Source organism: Harpia harpyja, chromosome 21 (assembly GCF_026419915.1).
Source record: "Harpia harpyja isolate bHarHar1 chromosome 21, bHarHar1 primary haplotype, whole genome shotgun sequence".
NCBI lineage: Eukaryota > Metazoa > Chordata > Aves > Accipitriformes > Accipitridae > Harpia > Harpia harpyja.
Genome location: NC_068960.1, coordinates 6,484,500 through 6,512,477, shown reverse-complemented (window position 1 = coordinate 6,512,477; position 27,978 = coordinate 6,484,500). Strand labels below are relative to the sequence as shown.

The 27,978-nt window shown below is 57.5% G+C and overlaps 2 protein-coding genes across 10 annotated transcripts; one reads left to right on the top strand and one right to left on the bottom strand.

Moving 5' to 3' along the window:
- Nucleotides 1–296: 296 nt before the first annotated feature.
- Nucleotides 297–15,679, bottom strand: LOC128134612 (lysosomal alpha-glucosidase-like). 7 transcript variants are annotated; one of them, XM_052772518.1, is made up of 21 exons: nt 15,316–15,679; nt 14,805–14,994; nt 9,243–9,780; nt 8,885–9,030; nt 7,773–7,938; nt 7,164–7,260; nt 5,987–6,106; nt 5,617–5,735; nt 5,417–5,548; nt 4,529–4,639; nt 3,592–3,705; nt 3,348–3,432; nt 2,892–3,009; nt 2,395–2,528; nt 2,122–2,273; nt 1,820–1,968; nt 1,588–1,729; nt 1,288–1,386; nt 996–1,160; nt 769–915; nt 297–527 (listed from the first exon to the last, which is right to left on the bottom strand). In XM_052772518.1, the coding sequence occupies exons 2-21, from the start codon at nt 14,891–14,893 to the stop codon at nt 465–467; spliced, it is 2,886 nt and encodes a 961-aa protein (XP_052628478.1). In that variant the 5' UTR covers nt 14,894–14,994; nt 15,316–15,679; the 3' UTR covers nt 297–464. The 7 variants fall into 7 exon arrangements, with proteins under 7 accessions (XP_052628478.1, XP_052628481.1, XP_052628477.1 ...); XM_052772521.1 differs by lacking the exon at nt 14,805–14,994; XM_052772517.1 differs by lacking the exons at nt 14,805–14,994; nt 15,316–15,679 and adding an exon at nt 12,177–12,932.
- MAFK (MAF bZIP transcription factor K) lies at nt 13,551–27,978 on the top strand. Of its 3 annotated transcripts, none has more exons than XM_052772527.1 (3): nt 13,551–13,648; nt 21,818–21,897; nt 23,099–27,978. In XM_052772527.1, exons 2-3 carry the CDS (start codon nt 21,862–21,864, stop codon nt 23,531–23,533), a joined length of 471 nt encoding a protein of 156 aa, XP_052628487.1. In that variant the 5' UTR covers nt 13,551–13,648; nt 21,818–21,861; the 3' UTR covers nt 23,534–27,978. The 3 variants fall into 3 exon arrangements, with proteins under 3 accessions (XP_052628487.1, XP_052628486.1, XP_052628485.1); XM_052772526.1 differs by lacking the exon at nt 13,551–13,648 and adding an exon at nt 19,691–19,709; XM_052772525.1 differs by lacking the exon at nt 13,551–13,648 and adding an exon at nt 20,864–20,882.

Here is a 27,978-nt window from a genome sequence, read left to right as displayed (position 1 = left end):
TGTTTTGTAGCACTGGGATCGGGGGGGGTGTCTGGGATCAGAGAGGAGCTTGGGTTGGGGCTGAAATTGAGCAGCTGAGATTGGGGGGGTGAAATCAGGAGGGCCGAGATCAGGGACTGAAATTGGGGGGCCCTGCAGCAACCGGCCACCCCCCAATCCCCCCCCCCCCATGCCACCAGCCCTGTCCCCACGTCACGCTCCCAGGACAAGCTCTCCACGTGCCTTTATTGCAGCAGGGACCGCGGGCACCCACGCCTCGACACCCGCCGCCCACCCGGGGCCAAGCCCCCCACCCCAAGCCCCCCCCCGTCCCCAGCCGTGCTGGAGGGGGGGGCCGCATGGCGGCAGGTGACAGTCCCCACCGCCTCCTCCGCGGTGGCATCCCGGCCTCGAGGGCTGGAGCATCGAGCATCCCCCCGATGGGTGGTCTCGGCGAGGTGGGGGTCACCCCGCAGCCCCCCCGCTCACAGCCACTGCAGGGAGAAGCCCTGGCTGAGGCTGAGGCCCAGGTCGCTGACGGTGAGAACCTGCGGGAGGAGAGGAGACATTTTGGGGTACAGCTTCGGCCGGGGGGACGTGGAGCATCCTTTCCCCTACCCGGCTTGGCTGAGCTCCGCTGCCCCTGAACGCCGACATGGCAGGAGAGCCAGCCCAGAGTCCTCACCCACCTCCTCGGCCACCAAGCCTGTGACAAGGGCTAGCAGATGAGGGATGGAGACCCCCAGGACGGGGACCCCCAGGACAGGGCACCCCAAGATGGGGCCATACCTCATTGTCCAGGTAGGAAAAGGGCTTCTCCTGGCCATTCAGGAGGACCTTGCTGGGTGGCTTCCGCACCCCAAAGATGCTCAGTGTGCCAATGGTGACCTCGGTAGCCTCGGCGCTGGCGTGGAGGACAGTGGAGGTGAAGATGTTCTGCGGGAGGGGATGGCATGAGCTGAAGGTGGCCAGGTGCCATGGGACCCCCCACCCCTGCCCTCCCCACCGCGTTCCACCTGCGTGACGTTGAACACCAGGTAGGAGTAGCTGCCCCGCTCGAAGGTGTCCAGACTCTCGCCATCGTCCCAGAAGAGGTCCCCCCACGCGGTGGCACTCTGGGACAAAGCCACGATGAGGCGCAGGGGATTCCCTCGGGTCGCCTCGCTGGTGGTCCCCGGTTTCTGGGGTTCAAAGACAGAGGTGCTGTAGGGTTGCGAGCAGCCAGGGTGGGGGGCCAGGAGCTTGAGGGGCTGGTGGGGACACACACGCTGTGGACCGACCCCAGGGAGGTGATGGGTGGGCGCTCACCTGGGTGGGCAGGATGGCACCCTCCCGGACATGCAGGTTGAGGTGCTCCAGGGGGGCTGACATCTTCAGCATCTCTCCGCTGCTGTTCACTGAGGAGCCCTGGGCAGGAGGCGAGAGACACGGGTGGGAGGGGGTCAGGGGCATGGCGGGGGGGGCTCGGGCACAGGTCTGGGGAGCAGCCATCCCCACCCTTTCCTCCAACGGGGCTTGCTGGGCTCAGCCACGGCTTCCCACCCGCAGCCCTGAGATGGTCGGGCAGGGGCCATCCGACCCCCGGCCAAGCGCCGCGGTGCTCCTCACCGTGTAGAAGTCGTACCACACGCCTCGGGGGAAGTAGCCCGTGACTGAGTCCACCCCAGGCTCCAGCACCGGTGTCACCAGCAGGCTCCGGCCCCACAGGAACTGCCTGTCCAGCCCCAAGGTGGCCACATCCCGGGGGAACCTGCGGCGGTATGGAGACGCCGCTCAGATCAGCCACTTCTCCATGATCCAGCCTAAGCATCTCCCCAGCTGCTGGTGGGAATGCTCTTACTCAAAGAACAAGGGCCGGGCGACAGTGTCCCCTTGCAGGTGGGCACGGTGGAAAAGGGTGTAGAGGAAGGGCAGGAGGGAGTAGCGGATCAGTAGCACGTCCTTCATGGCCGTCCTCGCCGCAGGGCTGAACACCGTCGGGTCCTGGGCCTGGGGGAGATGCGGGGAGTCAGCAGCGGCCCCATCCCCAACCCCACCAGGCATCCCCACTGCCCCCGACCTGCATCCCACATCCCACATCCCGCGACCCGCATCCCACATCCCGCTCCTGGGATGCCTCCCGCTGGGCACGCTGCCCTCGACCTTCTCGTTCTGGGTGTTGTGGTTGCGAGCAAAGGGGTAGAAGGCGCCGAGCTGCATCCAGCGGGTGCACAGCTCCTCCGAGGTGCTGCCGGAGAAGCCGCAGATGTCCGCCCCGACCAGCGGGATGCTGAAGAGGCTGAAGCTCAGCAGCCCTGAGGGCAGGGAGAGTCAGCAGGGCGCGGGGAGTTTCAGAGATGTCTCTGAACAAGCAGAAAGCTCGATGGAGCTGGGGGTGCTGGTAGGGGGGGTCTGCGTGCAGCCTGTGCTACCCACCTGGGATGGAGTAATACATGTCCTTCCATTGGCTCCGGTTGTCGCCCAGCCAGTGGCCCGAGTACCGGCCCTGGCTGGGGAAGGTGGAGCGGGAGATGACGAGGGGACGCTTGCCCCGGATCTGGATCAAGGCGCTGGAAAACAACAGGGAGATCCGGGGGCAGTAGGTGAGAGCAGCCTCCCAGGAGTTTGCCTTATCCCACAGCGGTGGAGGGAGAGGCTCAGCCCCATGGCAGCCCTGCGGTGCCGGAGGGTTGGCCTGAGCAGTACGGGGAAGGCTCAGCACCAGGACCGGCTTCCACCCACCCATCCCTCCCTGAACAATGTCAGGTCCCCTCCTCTGCTGGGTTATTCCCATCCTGGAGGCTGTGAGCAGCCAGAGCATCTCCCCTTTGGGTCAGGTACTCAAATCCCCATCATTTCCCTACATAGCCCTGAGCAGCAGGATTTTGTCCCATCCCATCCCCAGGCCAGCGGGAAGCAGGATCCTCAGGTACCTCGCCGTGGCTTTGGCTTCCATCAGCCCGTAGAGGTTGTGGAGGTTGTAGTGCACCGAGGCTTTCTGCTTCGCCGAGGCACACACCGTCTTTGCAGAGAGGGAATCGCCCAGCACGGCTGCCAGGAGGGAGAGCCCCTGTTGGCATGCGGTGGTGGTGGGGTGCAGGGGACACGGATCCCCCCCCACGCTTGCTGGCTCTAGGTCAGCCCTCCCACACACAGGAGTCAGCTATCGCTGCCAGCCCAGCACCGAAAGCTCATGCAGACGGTCACATCCTGCACCCTGACATGGCTCCGACAAGCGTGCAAGGCTTGGGCATGGATACCGGCACACACAAGTAGGGATGGAGGCGATGTCTCTTAAAACTGGTTTTCCCCCATCACACTCGGTTGCCAGTGATCTCAAAGCACACCGTACCTACCAGCACCTCCTTGTATTTCATCTCCCTTCCTACCTGGCGTGTAGGGTGGGCTGTCGAGCTCTCCCGGGGGGCAGCCGTCTTCAGACCCATCCATGAAGTTGGATGGTTCATTCATGTCCTAAGCAAATTGTGGAGCAATTTCAAGGGGGAGGTTTTAGGGATTAGCGGATAGACCTGGAAAAGCTGCATTTGAGGGACAGACAGTCCTGCTAGGACACGTGCTGGGTGTGAGCCCAGCGGCTGGCAGGGAGTGACCCGTGGGAAAGGAGGCACTTACGATCCAGAGGCCATCGAAGGGCACATGGGCATGGAAGTGCTGCAGGTTCTCCAGCCACCACTGGTGCGTGTCTGGGTTGGAGAAGTCTGCAAAGGCAGTGAAGCCGGGCCAGACCTGTGGGGACACCACAAAACCACGGGTTTAGTGAGCCGGTGATTTGTGGGGGGCCACCACACAGAATGGGGTGCCACAGGGGTGTGAGCATGCTGAAGGACCAGGGGTGAAACAGGCAATAAACCAGAAGATAAACCCAGGCCAACTGCTTCGAGTCCTGAGTCCTGCACGTACAGCATCCCTCCTGCCTCCACGGTACCTGAGAGCACCGGGGTGCTGAGGACTCCCTCACAGCCCAGTGGGCAGTGGCAGCTGACGGAGCGGCCGCTCTGCCTCCGCTTGCACAAGCCCTGACACCTCCTAGCCCAGGCCTCGTGAGGGAAGAGCTGTGATTTCTCCATGCTTTGCCTCACTCCAGGAATTTTAGCCAATACATTTTTCTCCATGTTTTCAGGCCACATTAAAAGCCCCCTCCTTGTAGATAGCAAGGGAGAGCCGGTGGGAGCAAACAGCCGGAGGGGGACAAACTAGGAGGGAACCACCGCGGAGCAGATCCAGAGGCGCGTGTCCATCGCAGACAACCTCCCGTCACCCCAGAAACGGGAAGGGAGAGAAATCAGATGACCGCCCTTGGGCAGCACTGCCAACTCCGTTAAGCTCATATGACTTCCACGGGCTCCTCCGCTGGGGCAGGAGCTGGCTCCCCGGGGTCGGTGGAGATGCCGGGAGGTGACACGCAAGGCTGAGGGCTGACTCAGGCTCTGGCAATCATCCTGGAGAGGTCCCTCGGCCGCTCGGCTTTCCCTCCAGCGCGAGGGATGAAATCCCAACCCTGCTATTGCACGACCCTGCGGGGCTGGGATTTGGCCCCAGAGCTCCTCACCTGCCCAATGAGCGGCTGCCCTTGGGTGGTGTTGAGGAACAAGCCCCGTCTCAAGCCTTCATCGAAAGGCCAGTAGGAACCGCGAGGATTGGTGCTGCTGATGCCGGGATCCTGGGGACGGAGCAGAGAGTTAGCGCCATTCCCGGCAGACCGTGGCCCCTTCCCCCTGCCTGACCGGTGTGATTCAGAGAAGAGGACAACCCAGACAGGGTTAGCCAGAGCCCACACACGGTGGCTGTTTCCCCCAAGGGGAACAGAAACTTGCTTCAACACTTCCAGGCATGTTTTCTAAAATGCCACTTCTGCAAGTCCCCAGGACCTGTTAGGGCGTTTTGGGGAGGGGGTGGACAAATAAAAGAAATCTTGCACTTACGCAAGAAACGTCGGGTCATGGACAGGCTTGGGCTACAACAGGGAGTTCAATGGGCAGGGAACCTCACCTTTCCCTCCCCAGGACCCCCTAGTCCCCACCACCCCCAGCAAGTAGAACCCACACCCCCTTTCCTTGCAGAGGGAAGAAGGGAGATCACAGCTGGGTCACAAGATCCCAGCACTCGTGGGGATGTGGGGGCATTCGAGCCGAGCACCCACAGGTTAAACAGCCTGACCCACAGTTCCTCCATTCTTTCACCCACAGGGGAGAGGTGCATCCTTGTACTCCCACAGCAGACAGGAGCACAGCACGAGAACCTGGCCTGTGTCTCCGTGGTCCCTGCATTAGGGGGATTTCCAGTGGCAGTTTACGGTGCCCAGCACTGGGGACCAGCCTCAGATAAAAAATCCCCAGGGCTGGGGATGATCAGCTGGGACCATGAGCATCCCTTACGCCTCTGTCTTACATCCCGGCTCTGCAGCAAAGACAGCACAGGAGGAGAGGAGGAGGAGTACCAAGATCATAACGTAGCGCTGCCTGTGTTTGTGGAGGTCTTCCACCAGCGAGGGGAGGGAGGCAAATTTCTGGGGATCGAAGGTGAAGTCCCGGTACCCGTCCATGTAATCGATGTCATTCCACTGCGCATCCTGCGGGACAGAGGCTCAGGGATGGGTGACGGAGCCCGGACCCGACCTCCACGGGTCTGAGGGGTTACCTGGGGGATCTGGTAGTTCCTCATGGCTCTCACGGTCTGCCACGTCTCGTTGCTGGATCCGTAGCCCCAGCGGCAGAGGTGGAAGCCGAGTGCCCAGAGCGGGGGCATGGCCGGGAAGCCTGCAGCGGGAGGACAAAGCATGGATGGGGTGTCCCAAGATGACAGCGGCATGTCAAAAGGATGGGGAGGGGGGGAAAGGAGGAGATTGCTGACCCATGATGTGCTGGGAGGGCTGGGGATAGGATGGCTGGGGACCACTGACCCCTCCCCAGGTGGGAGGGCTGGGGACGGTGGTGAAGCTGGGGTGAGACAGGGGTGGGGGCACGGGGAAGGTGCCTGCAGATGGCCACGCTGGGGTGCGGGCACTTACCTATCACCTGCTGGTACTGCTGGATGACCATGTTGGGATCAGGCCCCAGGAAGATGTAAAAATCCAGCACCCCCCCGATGGTCCTCCAGGTCAGGCCCGGAGCAGGCTGCAGGACCACCTCTTGGGCAGAGGGAGGGGGAGGAAAGAGAAAAAGACAGTGACAATTGGGGAGCAACCCTCAGACCCCGACCCCCGCGGTGGGGACCAGGCAGCACCACAGGCGATGCTCAGCCTCTGGCAGGGAAATGGAGAAATCCCTGCTTTGTGCTCAGTGGACGCTGAACGGGCATCTGGAGGCTTAAATCATCACAGCCCAGGGAGATCGCTGGTTCACGCAGGGAGAGAGCTTGCTATCTTAAAAATTTGTTCTTTAAGCCCAGAGCTGCACCGTTCTCCCAGCTTCCACTTAAAGACCAAGCACGTGCAGGGCTTTCCTTCACATCCCCCCCCAAATCCCCTCCTAAGTGAATCAAGAGCTACTTGTACAAGCGAGCATGTGGGAGCAAGGTCTTTCCTGGGAAGGGCTTTTCACATGAACGAGCCCTCGAACCTCAGCTCAGGTGGTTGCATCTCCCGCGAGCTCCTCCTCGGGAGCATCGCTGCCACAAAGCCGAGCGCAGCTGGAGCTACGAGAGCCCCGGTGTGCGCAGCATCATCCCAGCTGGCTGCAAGCAGCGGCTGCTGGGAGGGACGGGTGGTCGCCGGTGCCATCCCCGACACGACACGCAGGAGCCCGCGGGAGCTGACACGTTATCAGCTGGCACACACGGGCGGATCCCACGGCCGCAGCCGGCGCAGCACAGCTGGGAAGAGCGCGGGCGGCAGACGGCATCCCCGGCTGCGCCCCAGCCATGCCACGCCGCTGGGCCTGGGGGCAAGGCCGTTTCGGGTGGAGGGGGAACGGGCACGGACCCACCCGCGAGGGACCCGCTTTTCCGATGGCAACTCAGCAGCTGGGCGTGTGGTTAAACTGCTCGGCAGTTGCTAAAGAGCCTCGCCGTAGCCAGGAAACAGATGGCTATGCTTAATAACGGAGCCATCAAACCACATCTTTCCCTTTTACAGCTTCCTCTCGCCCCAAGTTCCCGAACCGGCCGCTCCGGCTGCTCCCATCTGTCCCCACCTGCCAGGTCCTCCTCCAGGGACAAGCTGGCCCGGGGTCCCCCGGGACACCTACCCATCGCGTTGCTGTTGAGGAGGAAAACCCCGTGAGCATCTCCACCCTCCTCCATCACCAGGCAGAAGGGGTGAGCGCCGTACAGGTTGAACGATTCCTGCAAAGAGGAGGTGCCGGGTGAGAGAGCAGCTCCCAGGCAAAGCGGGAGAGCCCTGCGTCACTGGGGGTGAATAAACAGCCCCGAGTTGCATCTGCTGCCACCACCTAACCAGGCATCTGTCACTCCCCATGGGGGACAAGGTGAGGGATGAGGATGGTTTCGGAGCTGGTGCTGAAGGCCATGGGAGGCTGCTTCTTCCTCACCGCTCGGGGGTTGCTATTGAGCTGGGCTGGGCGAGGGAGAAACCTCCTGCCTCGCCGCAACCTGTTGCACGAGCGGCAGGGTGGAGCGGAAAACAGCCGGGGCCCTCGGAGTGCCAAGAGCGTTTTGCAATTGCTCTGAAATCCTCCCTGGCACATATCTGCCCGTCGGCCTCGACCACCCCCTGCTTCTCCCGGTTCTGCTGCCCACCCCCCCTGCCATGTTTTCCCAGGGCTTGTCCAATGCACTGGAGAGCGGTACCCCTGTCCTTGCCCCCTGCACCCCTATGGGGAGCGAGGAGATGGTACCGTGGGAGAGACGTCGCGGGCCCACAGCGTGAGGGTGCTCCAGTCCAGGCTGTGCAGGAGGGTGCCACGGTGCTCCCCCAGCCCGTAGAGGAACTTGGACGGGAGCAATGTGGATATCTGGAGAAACTGGTCAGCGAAGATCAAGGGGGCCACAGTGGTGTTGAGCCTGCCAGGGTGACACCGAGGAAGAGAGAAGGTCAAGAGGGGATGCTGGGATCCATTGGGATCCATTTGCCCATCAACAATTTATCCCTTGCCTCTCGAAGCATCCCAAGGGCCAGTACAGCAGTGTATGTCCCACCCCGCATCCAGCCCCAACACCTTGGCCCAGGCAGCAAATTTGGGTCTGGCCGGACACAAGGCACAAACCAGCCTGACCCAGTGTGGCACAGCCTTGCCTTTGACACCAGAAGTTTCCACCCAGGTTATAATTAACCACCGAGGCGATACGGCAGTGGGGTTTCTCAGCCTGTCGTTGCTGATAAGCAGCTCCCAAGTAAAGGATGGACCACAGGCACCAGCAAACAGGAAGGAGGAGGAAAGGATGGGATCCCGAAACACCCTGACTATATATGAACTGGCCGTTGGTGCTAACGGCAAAGCCGTGGAGGTGACCGAGAGCCGCGCAGCAAAGCCACCTGCAGTCATTATCCCAAAAAAGCCTGGAGCCGTGGGTGTTCCCACACCTTGGACAGCCAGGGAAACCCAAAAGCAGGGTCAAATAGGCGAAGCCACAACCCTTCGGTGGCCCTTTCCCCAAGTCACCAGGTCCCTTATTGGTGACGTGCTGGGGACCTGCACAATGTTTGGCTGCTGTAGGACCCGGCAAGGAATTAGGGCACTGGGAGGTTTTTGGAGAGGTGTTGATCCCATCCAGACCTGCCACGGCCACAGCAAGCATGTGGCCAGCCCATGAGGCCAGGAAGCCATGCGCTGCCCCATCCTCACGTGAGCACCACTGGAAGGACGAAGGCGAAGAGTAATTATTGCCTGGAGATCCTGCAGCGTGCTTTTTCCTAATGAAAAACCTCTGGAGAGTGTTCTGGAGCCTGCCTAGGGTGGGATGAGCTTCTCCCCACCCACCACAGGATGCAGAGGAGGTGGGTTCTTACAGCACTGTCCCCGTCGCCTTGCGCCGCAGCAGCACCCCAAAGGGGTTTCGGGAGAAGTCCAGGCTATAGATGGGGTTTTCTGCTCTCTTCATCACTGGGGGAACCTCGAGGGGAACCTCGTACCGTGGGTTGGCCGCATCCGTTATCTGCAAAAGGGAGAAAACGTGCTTTAAAGACCAGCAAAGCAAGAGGACAAAGGGTTGGAGATGCTCATTGCCCACATACAGCCTTGTCTGGAGCACAGTAGCTTCCAGACTCAGTCTGAGCAGGGGACAGTCACCTATAAAGGGGGGATGGAGCGTGCAGGGGTGCAGGAGTGCAGTCACAACCTCTGGAGGGCAGCCAGCGGGAAGCTTACCTTGATGTGCAGCCGCGTGTCCGTCTCAAACTCCACATCCAGCCTCAGCATCTCGATGTCCCGGGGGTAATAGGCCTTCTCCCTCCGCACCAGCAACCCCACCATGCCCAGTGCCGTCTGGTTGAGGCTCTCCAGGGTGTAGCTGGGGAAGTCAGGGGGGTAGAAGCACCAGGGCACCCCCTGCTTGCCCCCCGCTGGCAGGGGGCTCTCGATGAAGCAGCACCCCCGGCTTTCGCAGAGCTCCTGGGTCACCACCACGTGCCGCTCCGGGTAGCAGTCAAAGCGGTGGCTTTCGGGTATCAGGAGACATTTGGGGGGTGGCGTGGGTCCGGGCCAGCCCCCCGATACTTGCCGCAGCACCCAGACGGTGACAGTGCTCAGCAGCACAGCGGCCACCAGCAGCCCGCTGCCCACCCACCATGGGGCCAGCTTCCCACGGCCGGCAGGCGTCGGGGCGGACCCTTCCTCCTCCACCCAGCACGCCGCCGGCTGCGGCACCGCCGTTGTCAGCTTCTGGTACGACTTCATCGTCCTGGTGCTGGAGTGAGGGGGAGATGGAGGCAGGCATGAAGGAGTTGGAGGGGGAGAGCTCGCCCAAGTCTCCGGGACGGCTTCCCTGCTCCCGACACCCGTGGTTCAGGCAGAGCCTGCCCGCCTCTGTCCACCCCGGCACCCCGCACCCTCGGCTAAGGTGCACGTAGCAAACTCGGCAAAGGATGGCTTTGCCAGGGTTGGGTGGTCCTGACCTTGCTGGCGCGCGGGGAGACGCTGCCACACGACTCTCCGCCAGCCCCAGGGGACAAAGTGCTATCGGCCTGAACCCCACCTGCTCTCGTGGGGTAGCAGAGCGGCCACTTAAGGAGTTTTTCCCAGGTCTGAATTTACGGGCTGCAGTGTTTCTGGAAGCTGCAAGCAAAACCAAGCTCCCTCTGCCCACTGGAACAGAGCCGTGGTGCTGGGAGCTGCGGCTCCGAGGTGTGGAGCGTCCTCTGCTCTGAGCATCCTCTGCTGTCGCCCAAAGCCCTGAGTCAGAGGTTTTAGCCCCGGGGAGGGCTGAGCAAGGGAATATGCCATCAGTCTTTGCCTCCCACTGATAAAATCTGATTTTAACAAGCTCTCAGGCAAATATCTCCCGGACTGTAAGTGAAGGAGACCCCCATGCTCCTGCTGAGTGTAAGGAGCAATCTCAGCACCTTAAATAAGAGACACAACTTTCTTCTCTCCGTCTCCTGCCCAAGCCATAGGCACTCAGAGCCCGCTCGCCTCCGCCCTACAATCTGCAAAAGCTCAGCAAAACAGCTCTCCCCCAAAAGCAGATTTTATTCCCCGGCAGCCCTCCCCCAGCTCCGGCACCAAAATGGCTCAACGTGCCAGGGCCTGGCTCCCAAGCCACCCCTGAGAAGCAGCGCCTTGCCCCACGCAGCACCTCAGCCTTATGCAATCGCCGGTCGCTCCCCCACGCGTGGGTGGCTTCGGGGTGGCTGCAGCCACCCGCCGTGGCCGACGAGCACCGTCGCGCCCGGCATGCGAACCCCGAGGGACCTCGGCATGCCACCAGCCCATGCACCCATGCTCATGCCAAGCCGCCCCGCGATGTCACCCTGCAGCGGTGGCATTTGGGGGGGGGGAGGCGGACAGCCAAAGCCTGCAGCCAGGGGGGTCCCCAGCCCGGCACGGAGAGGCATCGCATCCCGGGACCCCCCCCTGCCAGGCCTGCCTGGGCCCCACTCCGGCCATGCCAGGCGCTTACATACACATGTCTCCTCTTGACATTGTGGCTGCGGGCAGGCAGGCAGCAGGCAGCAGGCAGGCAGGGCTCCCAGCCGCTGCAGCTCTGCCTGCTTCACCGTAAAAACCCTACAAGACGCCCGGCTCCTACCGCTCCTCTCTAGTAGCTGCGCCTCCACACATGCCTCTCCGGCGACTTCTCAGCAGCTCGCTCCTCTGGTTTGTGTGGTTTGTATTTTTTTTTTTTTTTAAATATATGTATCTACACTCAATCCTGTTCGAAAGCCCCGAGGTGGAAAATATGAGAGATCAGCGATTTTTTAGATTTTTCCCAGCCTGGATGCATGCACGGTCTCAAACCCTGGAGTATTAATGCCTCTGCTCCCCTTTTAGGGTGACAGCACTTTTACCCAAAGCAGCGTTAAAGAGGTGCCTGTGCTGAATCCTGCACCGTGGCTTCAGGGAATCATGATGCCAGATGTGTTTTGAGCACACAGCGGGTGGGCTAGACCCACAAAACCCCACACTTCCCAAAACCATGCCCTTTTTCCATCCAGGTTTCCACCAGAGGTCCTTTCTCCCATGCACTCCTGTTCATCTGGTTAACAAGTGTATGTAATTGCACGCTCCCTGCCCAGGCTTTCTCACTCTCGGGGGACTGGAGAGGTGCTCGTTGTTTACTATCAAAGGCAACTGCAGTCTAAAGGTCAGCAGCAAAGGACAACAGACCTTTGGAGCAGAGTTGCTTTCCCCAAGGAATGAAAACAAAAAGTAAGAGCTGTTGTGAATAGGACGATTCACCCAGAAACAAAATTTCAGGTGACACAGTCCCCCCTGCCCCACGCCATATGCAATCTGTCAAACCCATGTTGTTGCAAAGACAGGGGAAAATACCTTAATTCTGGTGAGCCCCACGCGTGGGGCTGTCATCACGGAGGGTGAGACCCCCCACCCAGGACGCAGCCACTCCATCCCTCCTGCCCTTGGGGACCACCATCTCGTGGATGTCTCAGGGAGAAACCTTGGATGATGCAGGGTGGCTCCGGCCACTGATTATACCACCCAGAGAGGGCATGGGGGCAGGTGGCCATTCTGAGGACATAGGTGGCCCCAAGGGTCCCACCATGAGCACCCCTCTCCTTGCTTGTCTTGGCTCCCTGAGCCCCTAGAACCCCCCCAGGACATAACAGAGATCTGGAGACAAACCTCAGACGCATCAGTGAGCACCACGGGGATGACTGAAATCTGCGTTCCAGCCCAAGCTCACCCCGTCCCAGTGCCTGGGACAGGTTTTCAACCAGAGCCTGCAGATCTGGGAGTGGTGAAGGCCAATGCTGTTGCAGCCACATTGGGTGGCAGCTTCTTGCCGTCACCTGGGAGCTTTAACCAACCTCATTAGCTCAGTTCCGAAAAAAAAACCCCCCAAAAAAGGTGTTTCTTAACAGCATGGAGGTGCGTCTGCCCAAACCCTGCTTCAGCCAGGGCTCCCTCCGGCTGCATGGACCTGTGGGGCTGTGCCAGGCGTGGGGCACCCCACGTTTTGCAGCTCATGTTGTACAAAGGGAGCAGCGGAAGGTGGGATCTTACTCAAAGCCTCGACTATGGCCCTTAGATCTGCTCCAAGGGTATTTGGCCCCGAGGCTGGAAAGCACAAATTGCATGGGGCTAACACAGGGTTTCTAATATAGTTACGAACACGAAAAAATCAAAGGGAGCCCAGTTTCGGTGGCAGCAGTTGGTTTTGGTCGACCACCAGTGTTATTACATTTTTGGGGATGCATTTTCCTCATTGTTGGATGCTCCCGGTGTCTGAAACACCGCTCACGCCGTTGGGGTCAGAGCGTTGTGTTAGCAGCTCTCGCAATTGCACAAGGGAAGAGCAAGGATTGGGTTCAGGATCTGGCCCTGGGGCAGGATTTGGCCCCGCTGTGGTGCTCAGGGGGCTCCGGGACCCGGCAGTGCCGGGGCGAAGGCTGGTCCGGTGGCCGGTGGCGGAGGGCAAGCCCTGCCAGCGGCCGCCTCACGGAGCCCGGGGGCCAAAACAGGCCCCTGAGCACCCCGGAGAGCCTCATGGTGCCCAGGCCACGTTGCCCCACCGCCGCCTGCCCCGACCCACTGCAAACCCACCCACGCGTGAGAGTGCAAAACCCCATGGCCACGCCGCGCCCCCCCTCCACCGGGGCTGGTCCGGGCAAGCGGGAGCTTTCGGAGAGGGGCCCGCACGGAGCCGGGGAAGAGCCCGGCGATGTAAGGGGAGGGGGGAACCGGGGCGCGGTGCTCGGCGCTGCACACCCCGAAGTGGGTGGGTGGGGGGGGCGGCTACGTGACGCCAGCGCGGAGGCCCCGCCCTCCTTCCCCGCGCCCTTCCCCATGAATGAACCGCGCGGGCGTGGCCGAGCAGGGTGACGCGTCGCCGTCGGGGCGGGGCCGGGCTGGGTGACGCGCTGCCGTGACGCGCCATGCCGGAAGCGGCGGGGGCGCTGGTTGGTCGGCGGCGCGGCGGGGGGGAGGGGGGGCCGCCCCGCGCTTGTTGTTGTCCGCGGGACTCGCTGGCAGGGAGGGAGGGAGCCGCGCAGCGCCCCCGCCGCCGCCCCCCCCCCCGCCGCCGCCGCCGCCGCTGCCGCCCCCCGCCGCCGCCCCCGCCCCGGGCGCGCGCGCGCGCTCCCGCCGGCACGCAGGTGAGGAGCCGCCCGGGCGCGGCGGGGCGGGGGCGGGGGGGGTGGGTGGGTTGGGGGGAGGTGGCCGCCCGCTGCTACCGATTAGGAAAGGGAGGGAGGGGGGAAGAGGGGGGGGGGGGAGGGAGCGTCTCGGTTCGGTCCGGTGGGGTCCGGTTGGGCGCGGGTGGGGCGGGCGAGGTAAAAGTGCTGAGTCACCACCGCGCCGGGCACGTGGTGCCGCCGCCCCTCGCACCGGGCCGGGCCGGGCCGGGAGGCGCGCACGTGGGTTCCCGGTGGGGCGGCGGCGGCGGCCGCTCCGCGTTAAGGGAGCGGGGGCGGGCCGTGGGTCGGGGTGGGGAGCGCTGCCCGCGGCTGCCGAGCGGTCCCTCGACCCGGCCGCCCCGAAACTCCCGGGGAGCCGCCGTGGGGGGGGGGACCCGGCGGACCCGCGGTCACGCCTTCCCCCGCCGCCCCAACCCCAGCGTCGCTCAATCACCCGCGGGACGGGACCGGCGGCTCCCCCCTCACCCCTGGGGACGCGGGGCTCGGGGTCCCCTCGGGGAGGGGCCGGCGGGCTTACCTCTGGGTGATGTTTTCCTCTCTCTTGTTGTTATTTTTATTTTTCTGTCCCCCCCCCACCTCCCCTCCCCAAGGATGAGCGCGCTGCCTCTGCCTTTGAATGGTTCTTAAAATACATGTGAGGAAACCTGTTGTGACGCCGCGCGTTCCGCCGTCTAAAAATAGCTGCTTTTGTAGTAACGGAGGGAACCGGGGCGCAGCCGGTGCCGGGCAGCGTGGCGGCGGCCTCGGTGAGCCGCCCCCCCCACCCCATCCCGTTATCGGGCTGGAGCAGCCGCCCGCCGGTGGGAAACGCCGGCCGGGCTCCTCGGTCCCAGTCGGATGGGCTGGGGGGGGGGTTCAGGGGTGTGGGTTTTATCTTCCCCCCAGCACGGCTGCTTTTTTGGGTTGAGGCCGGGGGGGAGAGGTGTGTGGTGTGTTGGGGCTGGTCCTGGTGGTTGTGGGGAGGGATGTGTGTGCTGGGGGGGGGGGTAGGCCCTGAAAACGGGGTGCGCTGGGGGGGGACACATGCCGTCTGGGAGCGGGTGCTGCCGTGTGACTGTGTGGTGGGCGCGGGACGGTTTGGGGATGTAGTCAGAAACGGGGTGGGTGGGGGAACCTCTTCTGAGCTCCCTGCCAAGGCACCGGCGTGAGCTGGGGAACCATCCAGGCCGTGAGCGAGGGGAACCGAGATCTCCGAACTCTCATAGCGTGTTTGAGAGAGACCTCCTTCCTCCTCCTCTTCCTCAGGCTGAGAGCCCGCTCCCTTCCCTCGTGGGCTGCTCCGTGGAGGATTTATTTTACAGGTTCTGCTGAAAGCAGGCCATGAGGTCTCAAATTAGGAACGAGCCCCCTTTGGGCAAAGTTGTTACAGAAAAGGGAAAGGCCTCCATTTTTGCTTTCACCTGGCCGCCCCCTCCTTCACCAGCGTTAGTCCTAAAGCTGAGCTGGGACTGCAGAGAGCGGGGGGGACGACCAGTAAGAGGAAAGTGTTCCCCCGGAAAGCTGCACGCCTTTTTCTTGCACTTTCAGTCTTTTTAAGCCCTGTCCGTCGAGAAGCACAGCCCTGCGCCCCAGCCCGGCACGTTGCGCTGTGGTGCTGTCAGGGTTTTAGCAGCAAAGGAATTTACCTTGTGATTTTTCTCATGGATGAAACGGGCACGCGTTCCTCCGCTTTTTCCCTCTCTTCTTCCGTGTGTACGCGGTGCTGCCTGTGGAGAAGCCTTCCTCGTGCAGTCACTTCCTAGAGGTGATGGACGCCGCGGTTGCCCAATGGCAGCACGCAGGGCTGCGCGGCACCGGAGTTAACTCTGGTCATAACCGGCGGAGGTGCCGAATGATGGTCCGGCAGCAACGGGGCAATTGCCGCAAGATTGGGGCATACGGGCGTTCTCGCCGTCAGGACACCCCGCTCGCGTCTGCGAGCTCTGAGCTTGTCGGGGCTTTGCACCTCAGCCGTGTTAAATGTTCCTGGCTATGTTACGCCAGGCTCGTACCCTGCTTCGCAAGTGTTTCTGAACCAGAGGCAGAAATTTGTTAGCTTTTTTTTTTTTTTTTTTTTTTTTGCTTGCCTGTCAAGGACAGCGTGCTTTGTCATGTTTTATGTCATTACTGCGCCGTCGCCCGTCTCGGCAATCTGTTGCGGCAAGGAGTTCAATACTGCTGTGTGCCTCCTGAAAGGGAAAAATACAGATCAGCTTGATATACTCTTCTTTCCATCAACATTGGAAGATGATTAATGGCGTGGAATGCGCTGCAGAACTTGGTACTGAAAATCTCTAGCTGTGTGAGATGTTTGGGAAGCGAAGAAAGGACAGCTGGGAGCGCTGGCCCCTGCGGCAGTCAGGGTTTGTGGGATAAGCTCGCTCGCTGATCATTTTTGTAAACATCCAGCTGTGAAATACTTGAGCAGTGCTAGCACTTTCAATTATCAGGAAGTTTCAGGCTCAGCACCCTGTAGAGATGAACGGCAGTTTCCACTTCTGTCTGAGCTATTGTTTCAGGCTATCTTCAAACTCGGGCAGAGAGGCTTCCAAGCATGAAGCAAGCACAAGCGATGCAGTGCCCTGTGACCATCAACACAAGAACTGAGGGGGAAAAGGCAGTAATGAGAGCAATTACCCTGCCACTAAACTCCTGAGCGGAGGGACGGGTTGCGTAGCAAATCCCGCTGCTTTGCAATATTGCAGGACCCTGAATAGCGATGCCGTTATGTTCCATTATTAGCCGTCGGAGAAGACGTCCAACTCGACGGCTGGCACGTGGGGTCAGGAGCAGTGAAGTTAGGAATCCCGATCCCAGCTCTCTGCCCCAGGATCCGGCTGTGCATCCGAGCAAGTTATTTGTTGCTCGGTGGCTCAGCTCGGCTGTCTGGGGGAGACTCGTCTCTGGGCTAGTGATGCTGAGGCGTAATTCTGGTGTAGCTCTGTCACTGCGTTTTATAAGCGCGTGATGGAAAAAGTGCTGTATGCTTGTCAGTACCGGGGCTGGCTGCCGCGTACCTTTCCCCTTCAGCCACCTCCGCCATGAAGTTTCTGAGGTGACACGCAAGCGTACCCTCCTGGTACTCCGTATCCTCCGCTCCCTAACCACAGGCTCTCTGCAGCATCTGAGTAGGTTGTTTACCAAACCACTGAAGACTGTCTGATCCGTGTCCAGGCTTCCCCAGAGAGTGCCTCAGAGAGCTGTGTCCTGGCAGCTCTCAAATGCGCTCTGAAGGTTCCTGAATCTCCTCTTTACTGCTGGATGCTGGTTCCGATCCATAAGGGAAATGGAAAGCTGGCCAGCTGGGCGAGGGCTGTGTGGAGCTCCTCTAGAACAGTAAACAGTGACTCACCCCCTCCTTGTGTCTTCTCTCTCTTCATGTCAAGTATATTGCCTCGCATATGCTTCTACTCTCTGATTCACACCATCAGGCCGTCCCTCCCCGCTCTCATTACAAATGAGTGACAAGCGTCAGTCTGCTTTACAGGATGTGTGAAGATTGTCAGAGCAGGAGAATGGCTTTTTGAATGATGGGGAGGGGGATGGTGCTCTGCCTACCATGCTGCAATGTGCTGGAAATCCGTGTCATGCCTCCGAGCGGCAGAGGCACGGCGACGAAGATTTAAGCATCTGTAGTTCCCTTCACCTGTCAGCTCAGATGTTATCCTTGGTAGGCACATCCATTTGGCTAGCGCTCTGGAGCTGGGAATAACTTGCAGATAAATGAGGAATTTAACTAAAACAGCTGCCTGGGAATTAAATCGCTGCGTTTGGGAATGAGTAGAGTATTCCCTGCGTAACTGTTGGTGCTGAATTGAGACGCGGTGGCAGAGATCCCCATCGCTGCTTGAACCTTACGCTGTTTTTCTGCCCTCTGGAAGTTGTCGCTGGCCTGGCTGACGGTGAGGGTTGCATGTTTTCAGTTTGCTGTACGTGTCTGAGGATGAAAGCTAAACACCAGCAGGGCTGTCTGCCAGGCACTCATGTTCTGGCTGGGGTTGTCTTTCAGTGTAGAAGAGTTTTTTAAAATTTGAGTTCATCTGCAGTTGCCGGGTGTCGGCAGTGACTTTATAGTAATTCCTTAACGCGTAACGCACTTTGAAAGCCCCGTAGCGTGGAAAGTCTGAAATCTCATTCTGGCATGTTTTCTTTCTTAATTGCAAACCTTGTGTGGAAAGTGAGCTCTGTCCTACCTCTGCCCGAGTCAGGCTTTCTGTCGTCTTCCCCTTTCAAAGCAAAGGGAACTGGGGATCTCTACATGGTCTAAGTTGAGACCAGCAGGCTTGGGATGTCAGCTGGAGACCTCCAGGTTTTTGGGAGGATGCTGCAAGAGGCATAGGAGTCGTCTGAGAGAGGGAGAGGGTGTTGGCAAGAGCTGTCAATGGGTAACTATTGCAGAATTACAAGGGCCCTTTATGTAACCCACAGTCAAAACACTTGCTTTAAGTACAAGCGTGGAGCTGCACTGGAAAAGCCTTTGCCCCTTACAGTTGGTGTATTACTACTCGCCGCTTTATTTATGTAGCGTTCAAAGTGTGTCGTACTGCTTACAGACTAGAGATGTAATGCGGTCCTTGTTCCAAAAAGCTGGGCTCCTAATTTTAGACGTGATGCAGCAAACGCAATTAAGAAAAGAAGGGCAGGAATAGGGTAAAGACTAAAAGGGTTCTAATAATCAAATCGCAGGCAGGGTCCCAGAAGAACCCTGCGCAGCATGTTTAGGGAACGCTGCTGGGTATGACATGTTTGCAGGATGGTTTACGATTTTGTTGCGGGGTTTTGCCTTCTAACTGTGGGAGATTGCACGCTGATTTTAGTTGCTTGTTGTTGGTAGCTAAATAGTCCCAAATAATCCTGATGGGAAGGATTATGTAGGCGGAGAGATGGAGCCCAAGGCCCCGGAGGACCGTCGGTGAGGATTGCGAGTGTTGTTGTATCGGTTTCGAGCGGAGCCTGGACCACACCTGTGGGTTCACCTAGCGCGGAGATAAGGCTTGCCCTGGCACTTGTGCCTGCGTGCGAGACTTGAGCCTATTGGAGTGTTCCTACTTGCACTACCAAATCCTGCCCTTAGGGTCAGGGCAGACCCCAATCTCCCACCCTTGTTGGAAGGGGGCCTGGCGTCACCATTCCTGACGGTGCTCTGAACCTCCTTGCTCATCTCTGTGCCAGTGGCGGCTCTGGCCCATCACCCCCGGTGCAATAGGAGGGATGCCGGCCGGTCTCGGAGGGATGCCGGCCCATCCAGGGCGCTTTGGCATGCGGGGAGAGACAGGCGTGCGGCGCGAGACCCCGTACCGAGCGCGAGGGCATCCGCCGAGGAACGCGCGGGGTAAGGAGACGTCGCTTTGACGGCACGGAACGTGCAACAGGTGACCAGACGGGGTTTCGTCCCGCGGAGCCGGAGCATCGCTCGGGGCGGCCGGCGAGCCGACGCGCCGACCCCCGCCGGCGGCAACCTCGCCCCTCGGCTCTTGTTTTCCACGATATTTTACGTTTCTTTCCATCTCCGCGCGGCCAAGCGGCCCTCTTCAGTTTTTCCATCGGCCGGCGCGGAAAGCGCTTTGAAGACGCGCTGGGTGAGGATCAAAAGGCTTTTTGTGTAACGGGTGGGTGTGACGGGGCCTGTCGTCGGCCTCCCCCTCCTTTTTGACTTTCCTTTTCCGGTTTTTAGCGGCGCGGAGTGCCGCCAGCGGGACGGCGCAGCGTGCCCCTTTCCTTGTAGGGACGGGGGCGGCGAGGGAGGGGGATGCTGAGGGAAAGGAAGAGTTTTTTTTCTGATGCTGTGGGAATGCGAGCTCTCAAAACTCTGTAAACAGCTGGTGACTCACTGCATAACTATGGCACCAACTGCCTGCGCGGCCCGCGGCGTTCTGCGTCTGCAGGGAGGGGGCTGCCGGCCGTTTCCTTTACGCCCTGCCAGCGCCTCGGCTCTCCTGAACTCGCCGGGACCGTTTGGCCGAGAGACGAGGAGCTTTTTCCTTCCTTTTCCCTTCCTCCTCCGTCCTAGCGCCTACAGGTCTGCGCCTCCGGCCTGGAGGTAGGGGTGGGCGGCGAAACGCCCGGCGCGGAGCGGGGGAAAAAGAGGCGACGGATGGCGGAAAGGGCAGCGCCGGCGTCCGAAGAGGCTCCCGCCTTCGCGGGAGATCCTGCCCGCCTTGCCTGCCGGCGGTCGGCCCTCGTGTAAAACACGCAGCCTGGCAGCGGCCGGAGGTCGGGCCCGTCCCCGTCCCCTTCCCTCGGGGCTGGGGGCCGGGGTTTGCTCCCCTGCCCCGTGCCCGGTGCGCTCCGGAGGTCCCGGTGAGGCTGGGGCTGGTGGAGGTGTGCCCGGGGTGGGGTTGGGTGCTGGAGGAGAGGAGGGAAGGACTCGGTGATGCTCTAGAAAACGCAGCGCACACCAGTTGCTGTAAGTGGTCCATTCATCACGGAGCATCTTGGCTTGTGCGCTGTGCGGCTGTCCTTGTCCCTCCTCCAGACATGGAGAGCTGTGCTGTCTCGGGCTTAAAAATAGAGGAGGCGCCTAAGTACACTCCCTAATATCTAGGATAGTATCTCGCAGCTTCGCATTTATGGAATTTTTTTTTTTTTTTCTCCCCCCTGCTCTTCATCTCAATTTTTTTTACGTAAGTCGTGTGACGATGAGGTGTCTCGAATGTTAAAATTCAAGTGACAGCAGCACGGGCTGAGCCAGCACCTTCACCCACACGGCTCCCACCGGTCCCCGCACCCCACCTTTGCACCCCCCCAAATCCCGCCACCCCCTGTTTGCAGATATGAATGAGTTTGTTTACTCTCCGACGACCTCGTGATGTCTTTGCACAGACATGACCTGAAGTCATTATTGCTTTTGGGCTTCTCTGTTTCCATGACGACTGTCTCCGGGTTGGCTACTTTCCCAAGGTCACCATGGCAACTATCAGAAGGGAATCATGCTTGGGATGCTTTGGCAGGATTTTTCATGAATGATTAGGATGTGTGACACGATGCAGACGTGGAAATGGGGAGGGTTTGGGCTGGGCTGGCGGAGGGGGGGGGCGGAAAGAGAGGGAGAGAGGACTCCCGCCAGACAGGCTGCGCGCTCTGCGGTGCCGCTGGGTGTGCAACCCTCGAAGCCGCCGTGCGTCAGGGGGGACCGGTGCCTCGCGCCCTCCCCGCTGGGGGAGCGATAGGCAGAGGCTGTGATGGTGGCACGGCTGCGGTCGCCTCTCTCGCGGTAGGTACCCGACGGACCGCCGCGCTGCCGTCACCGCAGGGTGAAGGTTTTGGATGGAGGTGCGGGCAGGTGGATTTTCTGCAAGGCGCTGATCGAAGGGGTGTAGTCGCCGGCTAAGGTGAGAGTGAAGGGCAGCGTCTCGGCAGGGGATGGTCTCTCTTGTCTGTGGACATGCCTCCACGTCGCTAGAAATACCAGGCGGGTCAGCTCTCGCAGCCTGGGGCCGAGAGGATGGGGAAGCAACAGTCTTGGTGCATTGGGAGAGGCGAACTCCTGCCTTGCTTTGTTGTCAGGGGGCTTTTGTTTCTGTTGTTTGGGTTTTCTGGTAGCATCTCCTTTGGGTGGGGACGCCACTGAAAGCAGGTTACAAACCAGGCAGCTTCTTTCTGGGTTGCTGATTCAATTTCGAGCCGGGTTAATAATAATCAAAATAAGAATGAAGGGAGTTGTTGTCTTGTGGCTTTTCAGTGCCTTTTATGAGCGGAGGTAACTCTTAATTCAGTCCCTAATAGGCCATTCTGAGCGTCTGGAATTCCTCCGGAGGGAGGTGAGCTAGCGACTGGGCCTGGGAGGCCGCACTCTGCGCTCCCCTTGAGAAGGGGTGGCGGATTGCAAGGCAGCGTACGCTGGTTAGCGTAACTGTTGTTTACAGGCGGGAGCTGGTGTCCTTTCCCCCCCTCCCTGCCTTGTCTTCCCTGCTTAATCTTAGTGTGCTTAATAGCAAAATACGAGGTCTTTGTGTTAAAAAGCAATGCACTTGTCAACACCGATTTCGCTTTCTTGTATCTGAATGGGGTAAACTGAGTCCATCCCGCCGTGTGGTTATTTCCTTTAATGGTGGCTGAGTTGGGGGTTTGGCCCGCGTGTTGGGTGTCGTCTTTGTACCTTCACCTCTGAGATTACCGTAACCTGAAAATCTTGTTTTGTTTTTCCAGTTGCAATTTCTGAGCACTTTTGTCCGGAAGACTGTGCTCAGGTTATGACGACTAATCCCAAACCGAACAAGGCATTAAAGGTAGGGAAGAAGGCTGAGCGGGCAATGCTGGGTGGCAGGGGAGGCTGTCGCAGAACCGCGGTCCGTGCGACATCAGTTGTACTTCACTGTTCTTTTTCATTCTGAGAGACTCTTAGAAATGGGTGCCAACACAATTTCCCACTGTCTACAGGAAAGGTTAAGGTAGAAGAATACCGGCGATACCCAGAAAGAAGTCTAAAGTCTCTGGGATGGGGTGGAGGCTAGCGTATTCCAGTTGCTATCCAAGAGACTTTTGACTATAGCGGATATTGGCAGCATCCTGAAACCAGTGTTCCCAGGCCTGTCGGTGAAGTACTGCTCTCAGGGCTGGGAGGCACTGGGGAAAGAATGTGTTCAGCTGGTGTTTCTCAGATCCATGAGACGGTGAATACCTCGGACATACCAGCTTGGTGGGCAGTCTGCACATGGGTTGTGCACGCATTGTCACAGTTTCTTTCTAGTGTCTTAGCTCGTCATTCCAGATGTCCTACAGTCTCTGAAGAGACGAAAGGATGATGTCTTAAAGGTTCTGGACTTGATGATCTTAAAGGTCTTTTCCAACCTAAATGATTCTATGATTCTGAAAGTAATTGTGGCAGCAAACCTGCTTGAGAAAAAAGCACAAGGCCCTGGTGTCTTTCTCATGTAATTTCAGAGTCTGGCCTGTGCACCAGGAAAACCAAATCAGGCTGTGGTCCTTGAAGGCAAGCAGGGTTGGTTTTGTTCACTGCTTGTATGAGCAGTCTTCAATGAAAAGGCACAAAATGCCAAATTAAACCCTGCATACAAGTGGCTATTTTGTTTTTGAGATGCCGCACTGGTGTCCCAGCATAATGCCGGGGAAAGGTGTCATCTTTAGCATTCAGTATGAATTCCGGGTCCTGACAAAGGAACACAAAGGGCTTCAGTCTGCTTTACATTTATCTCTTTAAAAATCTTACTGTTCAGTTCACACTGGCTGTGTAAGGCTCACTGCTTTCTCTGACTTAAGAGGGTTACCCAAACCCAGATGACAGCAGTGCTCGGATCTCTGCCATGTTTTACCCCGATGTTTTAGTGGAGCATGTGCTCTCTACAGTGCTTCAGGGGTGTTTTCCAGGTAGTGGTGTGACGTTGCTGAGGGGTGGCCTGTCTCTTTTCGCTGTCCAGAACCTCTGTTCCCATAGGGTTACTGCTACCCCTGTGCTGTTGGTATTTGCAGGTAAAGGAGGAGTCAGGAGAGAATGCCCCAGTGCTGAGTGATGATGAACTCGTGTCAATGTCCGTACGGGAGCTGAACCAGCACCTGAGGGGTCTCACCAAAGAGGAGGTCATCCGTCTGAAGCAGCGGAGGCGCACGCTGAAGAACCGGGGCTACGCTGCCAGCTGCCGCATCAAGCGTGTGACTCAGAAAGAGGAGCTAGAGAGGCAGCGGGTTGAGCTGCAGCAAGAGGTGGAGAAGCTGGCCAGAGAAAACAGCAGCATGAAGCTAGAGCTGGACGCCTTGCGCTCCAAGTACGAAGCACTCCAGACCTTTGCTCGTACTGTGGCGCGAGGGCCTATTACCCCGACCAAAGTTGCCACCACCAGTGTCATCACCATTGTGAAATCAGCCGAAATCTCATCCAGTTCTGTGCCGTTTTCAGCAGCATCCTAGTGTCCTCGGTGGGGGGAACTAGCAGCCTTTCAGAGGGGAGGGGAAAAGGCTCTTATGCATTGTTCCGGAGTCCTTGGTCACGTCAAGAATTGGCATTTTAACAATTCTCTTCCAAAAGTGCAAAATATAGAGAGAAAAAAAAAAAAAAGGAAAAAAAAACCCCAAATCTACAAAGGGAACTTAACTGGCTGCTTCTGTCTGGACTCGGTGGCTCCATCAACCTCTCGTGTCCAGGATTTGAGCTCTGTATGCAGTACAAATTGCAAGATCTGCTTCCTCCTTTCCCCTGCCTCCCCAAACCCCTCTCAGCTGTGGGCAGCTTTCCAGCTGAGAGAAGATACCTGAGGAGCCTCCGGAGTCTTCGTGAATGATGCTCAAGAGCCAGGAAACAGACAGACCGTAGAAATCATCATGTGAGATGAACGTATGGAAAAAAGAGTTTCCTCTAGTGGCATCCTACTCCCTGTAAGAAGGGTCTCCCCTACCTTCCCCGCTTCCATCTGATATTACGAGGGCAGGGATATAGGCTTTTTGGATTAGATTTCATCCTGCTATGAGTGGATGGGAGCGGGAGGACGATGGAGACTAATGCTTGGGCCTGACCACACCCATTAGGAATAACCTTTTGTTTTCAATCCATGCTGTTAAAATATGGAAAAATATATATTTTACATATTTTAATATGCCCCATTACCTGTGTGGCCTATAAAAACTACATTGCAGCCTCCTTTATTCCAAGCCCAAGTTTCCTGATAGCTCCTTCCCTAAGGTGTGCCTGTGAATTGGGTATATTTATGCAGTTTATTTCTTCCAAATGATCCGCAGTCTTGAAGTAGCAGCTTTTTTTTTTCTGGATTCCCTGAAGCTTAAGGGAAGGAGGCACAGTAAACGCTGTGAAGAGCTGTGCGATGGGGAGGAGAAGGGGAGACGAGGAGGAAAAATGCTGCAAGTATTACCAGGTGGGGGCAGAACTGGCTGCGAGACGGTGGGACAGTTCTGCCGGGATCAGCACTATGAGAAGGGGTTTGTGCAGAGTATTTCAGAAAGATGATTTTAAAGCACTGAAGTGTAACTAGAGGGCAATAGCGTTCAGACGGGAGGAGAGAAGTTATAGAGCCTCCTCTTTGGCAAAAGCGTTGGTAGGTTAGCAATGGACATCCCAGCTGGAGAGCTGGGCTTACCAGTCTTTGATGACTAGAGAAGGGCTATGGGGAGGTCAGATGGGAGCTGGAAGAGTCTTTTCCTCTCCATAGCATGTCAGGCGCTGAAGTTGGGATCCAAAGAGTACAGTGAACAATCCTTAGTGTTCAGACAACCTGTGTGAATGTGACCCTGAAACTTGACGCTTTCTCTTGGGAATGGGTGAATTATCCTGAGAGGCGCATGGAGGGCAGGATGGAAAATGGGTGTGTGTGTAGGGGATGGAAGATTTGGGATCGAGAAGTCGTTCGTATGGCTCTGAGCAATGGTTTGGGAGGGATTTCTGGCTTGGCAATGGGCAGGAGGTGGGAAGCTGAAAGGAGAGATTCTGCTGTTGCGCAGCAGCGCTGAAAAGACGAATGTTTCCAGGTCACTGTAAAAAAAAAAAAATAGCTATGTTGGTGTTTGTGTGTTTTGTTGTTGTTTTTTTTTTCTTTTTGAAGTAGGAAAGAAAAGGGACTGTGAGTTTTGCAGGGCAGGTCAGAGACTTGTGGAACGGACGATGCCTGTTGTCACGCAGGTGAGAAGAGAATGAGATTGCTGAAGTTTAAGATGAGGAGAAGAGCTTAGAGGATTTGGGCTCCAGAACAGAAAACAAAGATCACGGAGAACTCACGAGTGTTTTGGACTGAAAGAGAATAATCGAGTGCCACCGTTGTTGCAAAGGGGACAGTGAACTGGCATCTGACACCCAGTATAATTTGTTGTTTGAGGCTTTGTCTTGCCTTGAATGGCAGTAAGTTTGTAGAAATTTAGTGAAGCCCTACTTGTCTTTGGAAGAAGTTGTTAGCTTGCTTTTCCTTTTTTTTCACCTTGTCATCGGAGTCTCTGGATTTCCCAGGAGGGTCCTTTGTGAAATAGGTTAATGAAAAGAGAAACCTCAGACTTGGTTCTCGTTCAGTCCTCAACATCGACATCCGTGACCTTACTGAGCCAGAAAGGGTGTAAGTGAAACGCTTCCTGAAGGCTCGTTACCCCTGCCAGATCCACATGTTATGGAGGGGAGCAGGGAGTTTCCTTCAAGTGATTTTCCAACACGTAGAGTTTGGATGACACTTAGCGTTACCTCATTTCTCCTCCACTCCCTCCCTATCTCCGAACAGGCAGATCGATGTCCTGTGTATCAGTACCAGTTATTGACTCCCACAGCAGAAGCTGAGGAAGAGAAAGATGTTACTGTCATTTCCTGGTCCTCTCATGTTCTCCAGCTCACAGACATTGGAAACTTTCCCAGACCTTACAGGTGCCTCCGAAAACAGGCAAAATGGAGACTCCTGGCACTGTTGGGGCTTTAAATGAAAACTTTAATGAAAAAGGCCAGTTGACTTGAAAATGCCCAAATGCTTCCAGTCTTTAAAACAGCTCCAGAGCTCCATAACATTCCTGGCTAGATAGGAACACCCTCTGGCTGCCCTTGACCCCCCCGCAGGGTAAATCAGACCAGTCGCACCGAGGGGGACGGAGGTCGAACTTTGTTCCGTGGGGTCTTCTTGCTGTTGGAATGAGTTGAGAAACATATCTTTACGTGGCACTTCCCTTGTGGCCAAGTATTTCTTTTTTTCCAGTTCTTGGAAGGGTGCCAAAGGCTTGTCCAAGTGATTGCTAGTTTAGTGCTGGTAGGCACTTAAATCTCTGGTCACTCGATAAAGAACAAGAGGCCTGGGTGTTGTTAAAGCTGTTGATACCATAGCCATGGTAGGTAATCCATATTGGATATCCATAAGGACCACGTGGAAATATTTAAAGAGAGAGAAATATATATATAAATATATAATTATATACATTTTATCGTACAGATTTTTCGTAAAAAAAAAAAATAATTTTTTTTCCAAGTTTGATACTGTAAATCTTTATTAAAAGAAATTGCCAGTCCAGGGCTCCCTGGGTGGTGACCTGGAGGGGAATGAAATGTCCTGGCTAAACTTCCACAGAGGGATCAGAATTGCAAGGTAATGTGGAGGGAGGAATGACCCGAAAGCTGTTGACCGCATTGGAGACCCAGCTCCTCCACCCTCCACCCTGGAGGGCCCTCCAGCTTGGGGTTGTCGCATTGCATTCCTCTGGGGTTCGGCTTGTTTCTCTTGGTTTGGTTTGTTTTTTTTTTTCTGTTTTGTTTTGTTTTGTTTTTTCTCTCCGTCCTGCACTTGCAAGCCTGACACCCAGGGCGAGCGCCGCGCGGGGAGCTGGCCGCTGCCTGCAGAGTTGCTCCGGCAGCGCTCCCCCGCAGCCGTACCTCTCGCTTGTCTCTTTGCTGCAGTAGTTTGGATGCCGGGGCTCCCTTCTCTGCCCCTCTTAATTTGTCCCCCCCCGCCCCGCTGAGGAGCGGGGGCTCTGGATTTGAGTGCTGAGATCCTCTCCCCTGGGCCTGGCCTTTCTTCGGTTGCTCCCCATCCGCGGCGTGACGTGGGAACCGCGGGCTGGGTGGGAGGCAGGAGAAGACGAAAGCGTTGGGCAGGGACCGGGAGGGACATCTCTGTTCTTGTAGACGTGTTTGCTGTGTTCTCCGTTGGGAGTGGGGAACCTTTCCCTCCAGGGCAGCTCCAGATCCCTTTGAAGCAAGTCAGCGTCTCTGCTCTTGCCCAACTCTACCGTCTGCCGGAGGAGACCGCAAAGCGCAAGCTTAGAGACCTGGGTGACACCGCAGCTCCGGGGACGGCCGGGGAGGGGACGAGGGTGAGCCGATGCGGAGGCGAGCTGTGGCAGGGCTGGGCGCGATGCCACGGGAGCGCGGAGCGGTCAGGCCACCGGACGGCTCAGACCCAGGGAGGAGGAGAAGGTGGCATTTTTTTTCTCTCTCAAATCATTTAAACTTCATTGTCATGATTGTTTTTATTTAAAAAAAAAAAAAAAAGAAACAAAACAAAAATGAAAAACTTTTGTAACGTGGATTTGTTTTCCTTCGTCTGTATTTCAGTCTGCTGGGGTGTTTCCGTAGATGGTGGATACTTGCTTTCATTTTTTTAATGATAGAAGTCTTCTGTTTTAAGTTGTTTTTTATCACCAGCTCATTCTATCCTCTGTGGTTACTCAGTAATTTCATTTCAATATTTATTTTTGTGCTGCTTTTTTATTATAAAATAAATTATTGATATACCAAGCAATGTGGATTCCTGTTTGTAAGGCGAATAGCCCTCTGTATGTGTCCATTACTTTCTCTTGACAGCCACAACGTAATTTATTGCTGTAAATTTAGCTGCAGTGACTGGTTTTTTTGTACCTTTCCAATAAAGCATTTTCTGGTTTCA